The sequence below is a fragment of the Hipposideros armiger genome, unplaced genomic scaffold (assembly GCF_001890085.2).
Source record: "Hipposideros armiger isolate ML-2016 unplaced genomic scaffold, ASM189008v1 scaffold_202, whole genome shotgun sequence".
Lineage (NCBI taxonomy): Eukaryota > Metazoa > Chordata > Mammalia > Chiroptera > Hipposideridae > Hipposideros > Hipposideros armiger.
Window position 1 is genome coordinate 550,575 of NW_017731552.1, and position 11,659 is coordinate 562,233.

General features: G+C 58.1%; 1 protein-coding gene across 2 annotated transcripts in view; it reads left to right on the plus strand.

Annotated features, from left to right (window-relative positions):
• The window catches only part of FZR1 (fizzy and cell division cycle 20 related 1), a 39,000-nt gene extending 28,371 nt beyond the window's left edge, over positions 1-10,629 (plus strand). Inside the window, exons 2-14 of one of the 2 annotated variants that reach the window (XM_019653410.1) lie at positions 1,818-1,940; positions 3,217-3,342; positions 3,466-3,529; positions 3,623-3,750; positions 4,432-4,514; positions 4,939-5,122; positions 5,878-5,943; positions 6,585-6,687; positions 6,792-6,976; positions 7,151-7,384; positions 7,745-7,849; positions 8,477-8,578; positions 8,879-10,629. In XM_019653410.1, coding sequence (XP_019508955.1) covers positions 1,872-1,940; positions 3,217-3,342; positions 3,466-3,529; positions 3,623-3,750; positions 4,432-4,514; positions 4,939-5,122; positions 5,878-5,943; positions 6,585-6,687; positions 6,792-6,976; positions 7,151-7,384; positions 7,745-7,849; positions 8,477-8,578; positions 8,879-8,920 — 1,491 coding nt within the window. In that variant the 5' untranslated portion in view covers positions 1,818-1,871 and the 3' untranslated portion in view covers positions 8,921-10,629. The remainder of the gene's footprint in view (positions 1-1,817; positions 1,941-3,216; positions 3,343-3,465; positions 3,530-3,622; positions 3,751-4,431; positions 4,515-4,938; positions 5,123-5,877; positions 5,944-6,584; positions 6,688-6,791; positions 6,977-7,150; positions 7,385-7,744; positions 7,850-8,476; positions 8,579-8,878) is intronic. The other variant, XM_019653411.1, reaches the window with a different exon arrangement.
• The last annotated feature ends 1,030 nt before the right edge of the window (positions 10,630-11,659 follow it).

Sequence of the window (11,659 nt, forward strand, 5' to 3'; positions counted from 1 at the left end):
GAGCTGTTGTTCAGCACCTTAGCTGTAGAGGGCAGTGTCACTTGGCCCTCATAGGTGGGATCCGAACCGGGGCCCTCTGCCGTCCGAAGCCAGCTCTCAACCAACGTGCCACCCGGCCAGCCCCTCAGATGTCTTTTTTTAAAGGGGCAGTTGTCCTCTCTAGTCTACTCTGTGTCCTCTGGGGACCTCCAATGAATGGAATCACACAGCATTTATCCTTTTGTGTCTGACTTCTTTCACTGGGCATGATGTCCTCAAGGTCCATCCATGTTGTAGCAGGTGACAGCACTTCCTTGTTATGACTGAGTAATATTCTACTGTATGGATGGACCACATTTTGTGTATTTATTCATCTTTCAGTGGACACTTGGATTGTTTCTCTTCAGTGATTGTGAATATTGCTGGTAAGAACATTCGAGTGTTAGTTTCCGTGTGGCTCTGTTTCCTTTCTTCTATGTGTAAACCTTGGTGTGGAATTGCTGGGCCACATGGCTGTGTATGTGACTTCTTGAGCTAATGGGAGTTGGGGTGGGGTAGGGAGTTAGGGGTCAAAGTTTCAGTTTGGGAAGATGAGAAAGTTCTGTAAGTGGATGTGGTGACAGTTGCAGAACAGTGTGAGTACACTTAAGGCCACTGATCTGTGCACTTAAAATGGTTAGGATGGTGATTTTATGTTATATGTATTTTACCATAATTTTTTTTTAAGGCAAGTGTTGACTTCACTAGGGTGCTACACCCAGGAATTCATAAGCTTTTAATTTGGGGCCAGCCTTTACTTTAGACTTCTTGATATTTGGTCTGTTGTCAGTCCAGGCACCCACATGGAGACTCAGGCCAGAACTGTCGTGGCACTGCTGTGCATTGGGGTCTTTGAGCTCCAGCCAGAGGAGCAGAGGGACAGTGATTGGGAGGGCGGGGGTCCAGGTGCAGAGCAGGCCCATGGCGAGAAGCTGCAGTCTGCTGAGTCCCCTCTGTGCTGGACTCTGTCCTGGAAACTTGCTTCACCTTCCATGCTCCGCGGTGCCTTCAGGGGAGGCAGGACTGGCAAACATTTTTTTCTGAAAGCAGCCAGAGATGTGGCTGTGGGCCTGGTTTGTCCCTGGGCTCTGGTTGCCATCCCCACTGTAAACAGCACCCCTTCTCTCTGAGGCTGCCCCTCAGATCTGCCCTTCCCTCGCTAGAATGTTTTTCTCCAGCCTTCTCTTGCTGGCATACTCTCACTCCTTTTCCTCGGAGAGGCTTCCCTGGCGTGGGTGTGAACTGGAGGCCAACGTCCCTGGGCCGTGACCTGGTTGGCCTGGCCCTGGAGCCCAGTCAGCCCTGGCAGACTCCCGTGGGGTATACTGACCCCCACCCGTTTTGTGCATCAGGACATATAGGCCACCCTGCTGAAAAGAAGGAATCTTTGCTGGGAGCACCCCAATCCTTGTCTAGCCCCCTGCTTCCCTCTTGGGGCCAAAGAACAGGGACTGGTCCCTTGGATGGCTCATGGCCTCAGAGGGTCTAAAGCAGAAAAACGATGAGTAGAGGGCCTGGGGCAAGCCCCTGGGGGCAGGGATGGAGGGAACCTTGCCCTAAAAAGGACAGAGGCGAGGAGGAAGATCCCCACAGAGGAACTGGAGAGGAGCTCCATTTGTCCCCGTCACATCTCCCTCTGACTTCCGAGGCCTATGGGTGCAGCTGAGTCCACGCCCTGGGCTTCTGGGACGAAGGGCTCCATCATGTGGTGGGGACACTTGGCTGTTCCCTGTGGTTACCAGGTAGTAGTGGGGGCCGCTGCCCAGTGGTGCTAACCTCTCCTGCCCTTCCTGCCCCAGGCTGACCTTGGCTGGCTGACCTTGGCCGGCAGGCCGTGCCTGCCCTATCTCACCATGGACCAGGACTACGAGCGGCGCCTCCTTCGGCAGATTGTCATCCAAAATGAGAATACAATGCCGTGTGTGAGTACCTGGCAGCCGCCCCTGCCTGCACTGGCCTAGCATGGTGGAGCTGGTAAGGAGATGGAGTTTGGGTGCAGTTAGTGGGCCACTGGGCTTCAGCCCTCAGAGAACAAATGTGCTGGGCAGGTGAGAAATACATTTTCCCCAGGCCTCCCCGATGGTGATGCCATGGCCACACCCCAGGTGTGAGTCTCCACTCATGCATTCCATGCACCCCCTGCCCTCGGCAGCTGAGGCCCATTATTCTCACAGGGCCTGGGGCCTGTGCCTCTCGGTCTACAAGGGGCACCGGCCCTCCCATGGGGCCTTAGGACTGACTGGGTGATGAGGGCATGAGAGCTGCCTTTTCATTGGGGTGGTAAAGGGCCCAGTATGGCGGAGCTTGGGTTCAGCCCTGACCCCACAACTTGTGCAGGGGAGCTGGCTCGAGTAGCCAGGCTGTCATGGGAGGGGGTCAGGGTGCTGGGACATGTGAGCCTGTGATGCAGGGCTGACAGGACAGACGGGCCCCGGGAGGGTCCTTTCTGCCTCTTCCTACTTCTGATGTTGCTGGCAGTCCTTGACATTCAGACCCATCGCTCTGGTCTCCACCTCATTTTCATATCCCCTTCTCTGTCAGCGTCTCTAAGGACAGCAGGCATTCAGTTTAGGACTCACTCTACTCCAGTGTGACCTCAACTTGATTCCATCTACAGACCCTATTTCCAAATAAGGTCACATTCCAAGTACCAAGGGTTAGGACTTCAACATATGCTTTGGGGGGACACAGTTCAACCCACAGCAGATCTTTTACAGGTTAAGGACATTCCCGGGACAATTGAGTGGGGTCGGAGGATTCACTGGGCATGATGCATCACTGCCTTCCCCTCCTGGTTCGGGTGGGTGGATCACGGTTCTATGGGGAGAATATCCTCATGTGCAGGAAATGGGGATGACGGGGCAGCAGACTCTTGGTGCTCAGGAAATAAACGTTCTCTTTCCATACTTTCAACTTTCTGTCTGTCATGATTGCTTAGAAATAAGTAAAGGCACCTTGCAGTGTTCCAGTTTCTCGAGCTCTGTTGCTCCCTGCCCTCTTCCTGCCTCACAGAGCTACCAGCAGGGTCCAGCACATGCATAACTTACCCAAATGTTTTACCTCTGCCCCTCGGGTTCCCAAGATCAAACTCCTCTTTCAACGGCCAGAGGCCAAATACAGCAGGCAAGATGGACTAGGTTGGCCTGGCATGCTCCCTGGGGGCTCTGGGCACCCAGCCCCTCCCTGCTGTCCTTCCAGGTGGCAGAGATGCGGCGGACCCTGACACCTGCCAGCTCCCCCGTGTCCTCCCCCAGCAAGCACGGGGACCGCTTCATCCCCTCGAGAGCCGGTGCCAACTGGAGTGTGAATTTCCACAGGATCAATGTGAGGACCCTGGAGGGCAGAGGGCAGGGAGGACTGGGGAGAAGGACCGCTGACCCCGCAGGCTTGGGCCAGGGCCAGGCCATTCCAGCTCACTCCTCCCGCCTCTCCCTCCCTCCCCTGCAGGAAAATGAGAAGTCTCCAAGCCAGAACCGGAAAGCCAAGGACGCCACCTCGGACAATGGCAAAGGTCGGGAGTCAGGGTCCCAGACACCCCTTTCATCTCCCACCCTGCCCCTCACCCCACCCTGCCCCAGCCTCTCACCATACTTGGTGCCCACAGACGGCCTTGCCTACTCGGCCCTGCTGAAGAACGAGCTGCTAGGGGCCGGCATCGAGAAGGTACAGGACCCGCAGACAGAGGACCGCAGGCTACAGCCTTCCACACCCGAGAAGAAGGGCCTTTTCACGGTGAGGCCTCCAGCCGTGCCCATATTACTGTGGCCCCTGGGGACAGAGACCCCTGTCCTCCAGGGCTGTTCTAGGCCCGAGGCCGTGCTGTATGGCCACTCCTCCAGGCCACCAGCATTAGCCTCTGAGATCCTCCCCCATGTACCAGCCCTGCTGGAGATCCTGAACCCCAGAGAGAATGGGGGCACCTGCCTGAGGAAAGCAGGGCCAGGATCCTTTAACCCCGAGGCTTACCCCGGGCCTGTCACCCTCCTGGGCACCTCCTGAGAAAAAGGCGACCCTGGGACCGGTGCTTGAGCCACTGACAGGCAGCCGGGTGCAGGGTGAAGGGGCAGTGGCCTTGGCAGAGCCACCCCACAGGGCATGTCCATGCCGTCCTGGGTAATGGGGGCCCCTGGCAGTGTCAGAAAGTGCCTGGCTTGGGTCCCGCAGGTTGGCTGAGGGGCTAGTAGGTGCAAGAGCGCAGGAGCATGTTGGCGGTCACTGCCGAGAGGAGGCCTAGTTTGCTTCTTCAGGTTCCCAGAACCCAGGACACCCCCAGTCAGAGCTGCTCCCGGTTTGGGTCCCCAGTCTCCCGCCCAACCACCAGGAGCTCGGGGCACCCAAGCTTTGGGTCTGAGGTTCCCGAGCTCTGGGACCAGTGTGTTCACTCAGAAGGTGTGTGTCCCCCTTTCCCCCCAGTATTCCCTCAGCACCAAGCGCTCGAGCCCTGACGACGGCAACGACGTGTCTCCCTACTCTTTGTCCCCCGTCAGCAACAAAAGGTGAGTCCAGGCCTGCAAAGACGGGTCAGGGTGGAGCAGGTAGCTGGACGATGCATGGGAGGGACAATTCGTCCTAGGATTGTGCACAGGCTACAGAGGGAGCTTGGGGAATCCCTCACCAGGGACACTGTTGACCTAGAGGCGTTGGCCTTAAATGAGGGGCGGGGGCGAGTCAGGGAGGGCTCTCCGGAGGAGGTGCTGGGGCAGAGGGGACAGCGTGGCAGTTGAGGCTCGGGGTGCAAACACCCGAGAGCAAAGGGCCTTGTGTCTATGGGGTCACCCACAGTTTTGGGATCATGTGGGCAGAAGGGCAGGACGAGTGGGAGGAGAGTCACCAAGGCACCATGGGGTAACATTAGCCAAAGAGCACTGATAACCGCGTGGCTGCTTGACACCAAATCACAGCCTCGGGCTCTCCCCACAGTCAGAAATTACTGCGGTCCCCACGGAAACCCACCCGCAAGATCTCCAAGATTCCCTTCAAGGTCCTTGATGCGCCTGAGCTACAAGATGACTTCTACCTGAACCTGGTGGACTGGTCCTCTCTCAATGTGCTCAGCGTCGGGCTGGGCACCTGTGTGTATCTGTGGAGTGCCTGCACCAGCCAGGTGAGTGCTCCAGCGCCTGTGTGTGTATATGAGCACGCGCTGTGTGGCTTCTAGTAGCTTAACAAGGATGGGCCTATATGAAGGGTACTCCAGAGCCCGGGGAAGCTCCCGGCCACCTCCTCAGCCCTGGGGCCTACCCTAACTGTACAGACTAGGACCTGACACCAGTCAGTAGGTGTGAGCGGAGGCCCTGTGTCCCTCCCGCTGTGGATTGGCTCCCGTGACCATGGGGAGTCCGTGATCCCAGCCTGAGTGCGGCCTCTGCCTGTGTCTGCATAGGAGAGGTGACAGGTGTCCAGGCCTAGCTGAGCCTGGGGGCTGCCCTACCCTTCCCCCAGCAGTACCTCTGAGTTGTTGCCAGGCCCATCGGGGAGTCAGGCACTGACCCCCAGGGTGGGAAGTTTTCAGAGATAAAACCAAGTGCAAATAGGTTCAGAAGAAGGTGAGCGAAGACCCCTAGAAAGGCTGGTACCTGCTGGAAGTGCCCCCTCTGTGTGATGCCCTCATCACTTGAGCATCCCTCCCAGGCTCTACAGTCACTCATCCTCTCCTGGCATGTGTCGCTTTACAGCCTGCAGCCTCCTGGGCACCCCAGCTTCATTCTCCTGGGTCCCAGCACTGACACCAGTGCCCATAGGCCTGAGGTGTGACTGAATGAATGAAAAGATGGATGAATGGAAAAATGGACGGTTGGGGCCTTGAATGACCAGCGGGCAGCATGTCAGCTCACACCGATCGCTCCCTCCTTCCTCCAGGTGACCCGACTCTGCGACCTCTCAGTGGAAGGGGACTCGGTGACCTCTGTGGGCTGGTCTGAGCGGGTCAGTACACAGGGCTTGTCCTCTGGTTGGGCAGGGCTGGGCAGGGGAGGTCTGACTGGGCCTTGCTGGCAGGAGCCTTCGTGATGTTTGGAGGCCTGGGAGACCCAGAGGAGCAGAACCCAGCCTGTTGGTCTTGCCCAATCCCCAGGGTAATGTCTGCACCCCGCTTGTTTCCAACCTGGTAGAGATGGTTACAGTGACGGAGGCTCCTGGCAGAGCTCCTCTCCAGAGACACAGGGTTGGCTGTGGCCCCCACAGAGCCCCACCCCAGTTAATAGGCAGCCCAGGCTCCATCCAGCAGGCAGGTCCATATGGTGAAGTTTATAGGTCTTAAGTGCGTGTTGGCTGGATTTTGACAAATCCATGTATTGTGTGACCATCTCCCCAGGAAGTTCCAAGGGGGGCTGTCACATTGATCCAAAGGGACATGCATTAAAGATTTTTAATATTGCACTGTGTTGTACACCTGAAACTAACTTAATAAATAAATACATAAATACATAGATAAATAAATTGAAAAGATTTTTAAGAGAAATGGCCCCATGGTCCTGTAGTGAAGAGGGGGAGGGGAGAGCCCAGAGGGAGCCTGGGTCCCTACACTGGGGCCTAATGCCCGCTCTTGCCTGCATCCTCGATCCTAGGGGAACCTGGTGGCGGTGGGCACGCACAAGGGCTTCGTGCAGATCTGGGACGCAGCCGCGGGGAAGAAGCTGTCCATGTTAGAAGGGCACACGGCGCGCGTTGGTGAGGAGCCCAGGGTCCTGGTGGGTGGGAGTGATGCCCAGCGCAGACGCCCGGTCCTGAGAGCCCGGGCTTTGGCCTTACCCTGCCCTCCACCTGGCCTCCAGGGGCGCTGGCCTGGAATGCCGACCAGCTCTCGTCTGGGAGCCGGGACCGCATGATCCTACAGAGGGACATCCGCACCCCACCCCTGCAGTCAGAGCGGCGGCTGCAGGGCCACCGGCAGGAGGTGTGTGGGCTCAAGTGGTCCACGGACCACCAGCTCCTCGCCTCGGGGGGCAACGACAACAAGGTAGGCGCCCGGGCCCCTTGCCATCTCAGCCTAGGAATTGTCGCTCCCACCTGTGATGAGGGTCTGCCCCAAGGGAGGACCATGACAGGCTGGGGTGAGGCCATTCATCTTCCCCATGGGAGCTGGCCTCTGGGCCACAGCCGACCTGGAGCCTCATAGCTGCTGCTCCCATAGCTGCTCGTCTGGAACCACTCAAGCCTGAGCCCCGTGCAGCAGTACACAGAGCACCTGGCGGCTGTGAAGGCCATCGCCTGGTCCCCGCACCAGCATGGGCTGCTGGCGTCCGGTGGCGGCACGGCTGACCGCTGCATCCGCTTCTGGAACACACTCACGGGGCAACCGCTGCAGTGCATCGACACGGGCTCCCAGGTGTGCAACCTGGCCTGGTCCAAGCACGCCAATGAGCTGGTGAGTACAACGTGGGCTCAGGCATGTGGGAGCCCTGGGCCCAGTGGGCCTCCCCTGGAGTCCTGGGGTAAAGCTAGGCCCCTGCCACCCAGGTCACAGAACCTCAGTCTGGAAGTGTCCATTTGTGCCCACTGACCACCAGGAGAGGCTGATGGAGCTCAGGGTGCAGCGTGGCTCCCTGTCACCCTCCAGTCATCAACCAGAATGTGGGGGCGGTAGCCAGGCATGCCCAGGATGCAGAGCAGGCCCTGGTGTCCTTGCTCCTCGGTGGGTACCTCGGGGAGGCGACAGCTTACATCTGAGCCCTGGGGCTGTCGGAGGGGAGCCCCAGATTCCAAGAGCATCCTCTCCACCCCCCAGGTGAGCACGCACGGCTACTCGCAGAACCAGATCCTGGTCTGGAAGTACCCGTCCCTGACCCAGGTGGCCAAGCTGACCGGACACTCCTACCGGGTCCTGTACCTGGTGAGTCTGTGCTGGCAGGTCCTGGACCCAGCACCCGTGGCCCTGGGAGGGCAGGGTGCAGATCCAGACCGCAGCCTCCCACCTGGGCCTGTGGGGGCTTCACCCGGCCAGCTCCCGTGTCTGGCCTGAACAGCAGGGAGTGTTCATTCTGTTTTCAAATGTTGGTTGTGTTATCACTTTGAATGTACTTTTCTGAACTCCCCAGCCCTGTGAGGAAGGGAAGCTCTGCCCTCCCTAGAACCTCCACACACTTAACTTTACCAAAAAAATACATATATGTGTATATATGAAGAAACCTCAACTAACCCACATTCAACCACTCAGAAAATCTCTGAGGACAGTTCACCAGATACCCCTTTTCATGTGCCTAGGGACAGGGGTCCCACCCCAAAAGCACTCGGAGCTCTTCAAGCATTTTTGTTTCTTTCCAGAAAAAATGTTTTGTGCTTAAACCGTTGTATCCTTTGTTCTGAGTGCACAGAATAGACTGACCCTCATGGGTGGTGGTGGGACATCCTGTGTTTTTAGCTTTGGTGGGGACCCACCCTGCATCCTACTACCCGTCATCAGCTCCATCCATGTGGCTGACTGCCAGGCACAAGGACGACGGGGCTCTTTCTCCTACAGGCCATGTCCCCTGATGGAGAGGCCATCGTCACTGGTGCTGGAGATGAAACCCTGAGGTTCTGGAATGTCTTTAGCAAAACCCGTTCAACAAAGGTAAAGTGGGTCGGTATCAGCACCAAATGATCCCCGTGCGCATCCCCTCAGCCTGTCTTGGGGGTCATCCCCCACTGCTGCCTGAGCAGCCCCCTTTACCAAACTCTGCTGTGACTTCACCCTGGGACCCCCGCACACCTGCTCTGCTCCTACATCACTATGCACCCCAGCAAGGGCGCTCAGGGCGCCGCACCCCTGTGCATGTCAGGTCACTGGGGACAAAGTACCCACTCAGGTCCCTCCTCCAGCCCGAAGCCTCAGCTCCCCTCCCCACCATGGGCTCAGCAGTCCCTGTTGTGTGCCCTGCAGGAGTCCGTGTCTGTCCTCAACCTCTTCACCAGGATCCGGTAAACCTCGGGCAGCGCCATCCAGGGCAGAGGAGCACCACCTGTCGTCATGTGCATGGACCCTCCCTCCCAGCTCACATCCCCAGAAGCAGCAGCCGGGGTGGGCGGGGAGCCGGGCCTGGAGAGACCCTGAAGATTCTCATTAAAGCCTGATTGCGAACCCTGTCAGCGATGTTTGGGGCGGGGACGTGGTCGGGCAGCAACAGGCACAGGGGCTCCGGCTCCCTCCACACTAGCCCCGTGGCCCCAGCTCCGACTCTCTGCACTCTGAGTGGGATAGACCTCTCCCTGGACCCCCGCCTGCTTCCTTTTGTGTCCATCACTGCCTCGTTGGACTGCATGCTTTTCCCAGAAGCACGTGCTCGCCGTTATTGTCACCATCTGCGCCTGTGACAGGACACACAGCTGGACACTATGGCCCGTCAGCCAGGGGAGGTTCCAGCAGGAGGATGGTTCAGGTCAGCCCGTGGATCGAAGGGACACTCCTGCCTGATAGGTCCCTTTTCGGCCATCTCTGCTGTGCCAGCAGCCATCCTGGTGACTTTTCCAGGGGCCAGGTGTTGGTAACAGGCCCCAGGCAGGCTGTGCACCAGAGGAGGTCATCTTGAGATGGACTTGTGCAAGGAAAACTGAAGTTGGGTCCACTCGCTGTCACATGCTTACCCTGACCCTGCACTGTACTTGTCACAGTGTCACAGCCAAGCTCTGTCCCCAAGCGGGACTCTGGTTCTTGGGGCTTGCTGGGCCTACAGGTCCGAGTAGCCTAAGGGTGGTGCCTCACCCTCCTTCCTAGCCCCTTCCCCACCAGCCCAGCCCTGTGTCCTGTCCATCTGCATGTATGGCCATGGGGAAGCCAGGGAGGAGAGCGAGTGGAGGGATGTCCCCCTGGGTCACCCCAGTGGCTTCCTGAGCTTCCCCTGACCCTGGCCCTGAGCTACATCTGGACACCACCCCCTCTGGCCTCATCTCAAGACCTGGAGACATCAGAGAGGGAGGTGGGCCCAGGTGTGGCCAGGGTCCCAAGCAGCCCCCCCTCCCCACTCAGAACAGAGGTCAGTGACAGGAAGTTGCCTGGGCAGAGCAGGCCTCTGTGGAATGGAGGGTCACCTCAGTTCTGCTCAAAGGCCCCACTCCTCCAGGGTCCCCCCACAATCAGCCTCATGTATGCACGTGTATATATGTATTTGTGACTTTTATTTGAGTTTGTTTTGTGTTTTTGTAGATGGGTCCCAGAAATGTTTGAAGCTAGCTGGGGAGGGGCACAGCCCACCCACTGTGCCTGGGGAGACGGGTCATAGCTTTTGACTCCCTCATTTGAGAGGGGTGATCAGCTGAACCTGCTTGGACTTGGGGAAGGGTGGGACCCTGCATCCCCATCTCCATCCCAACATCCATCTGCCGCAGACAGGCTAGGATGTGCACATAGACATATGTATTTTGATTGGCCGAGATCTTATTTTTGTTTTGAGTTTTTAATAAGAAAATGATCCATTTCACTGCACCCTCACCCTATGCGGCCGCCAAAGAACCTAGGAGCTGGCTCGGCGTGTGGGACCCACACCAGGGAGTGTGACAACAGAAGGGGTGCAAAATGTGTGCTCCCCGCCTGCGAGTCTGGTGGGCTGGGTGCAGGGAGGGCACCCGGTGCAGAGCCAGCTTTGTTTCTCGTGCAACACAATGTCATTGTCATTAAACCAGCTATGGGTTCGTGCACGGCTAGGACTGGCTGTCCATCTGTCTGTCTGGTCCCTGGCTGGGGTGGCTGACTACTCAAGTCTGTACACTCCTGGGGCCCCAGACCAGCCTGAATGTCACAAACAGGTGGTGAGCAGCCCGCCCCAGGTGAGCTGCCTGAGGGACGCCAGTGTCCCTGAATTCATAGTCTGGTGGGGGTGAGGATGATGTGCATCATGGCAGTCCTTGAGGCCCAGCTGGGGAAGAGGTGTCCATAGGGCCAGGGAGGTGGGGGCAGGGAAGAGGCGGCCTGTTGGCAGCTGCAGCTCTCAGGGCAGGCGCTGCTATCACCTCCATCTGACCGATGGGGTGACCGAGGCCAGCAGCGGGAGCATCGCTGCGCAGTGCCTGCACTGGGCGAGGTTAAAGAGCTGGGTAGGGTGAAGCAAGGTCCGTCGGGTTTCTGTTGATCGTCAAATGTAGCTTTTATGGCAAAGGGGAAAGAAAGTCAGTGAAGGGTGAGGCAGCAGCCAGTACAGCAGTGAGGCTGGAAAAGCCTAGGGGACCTTGCAGCTGCCTACGACTGGTGGAGCACCCCAGGCCCTTCCCTCCAGCTGAAGATCCCCGGCCTGGGCACTTGGGACAACAAAACAGACCAGATCTCAAAACCAGCTCTCATGGGGCTTCTGTTTAACGGTATGTGAGAAGGACGTGCGTGCTATGTCACGGGTAGGAGGCTTTGGGAAAGGACAGCTTTTAATCAGGGCTTGCCGCAAACCCAACATTTGAGCAAGGGCCCGAAGAAAAGTAGGAGACACCTAGGCAGAGGACTTGACAGGCAGCAGGCACTGTCGGTGCAAGGCCCTGGGGCAGGACCAGGCTTGGCATTTTGGAGGAACAACAAGGAGGCCTGTGTGGCTGGAGCAGTAAGCGAGGAGGGGAGAGGGAGGAGGGGAGCCAGGGAGGGGACAGAGGCAGATCGTGCAGGGCCTTGTGGGTCACAGGGTGGACTTGGGCTTCTATCCCGAGGGAGGTAGGTGTCCTGGTGTGTGCTGAATTGAGAGAAGGG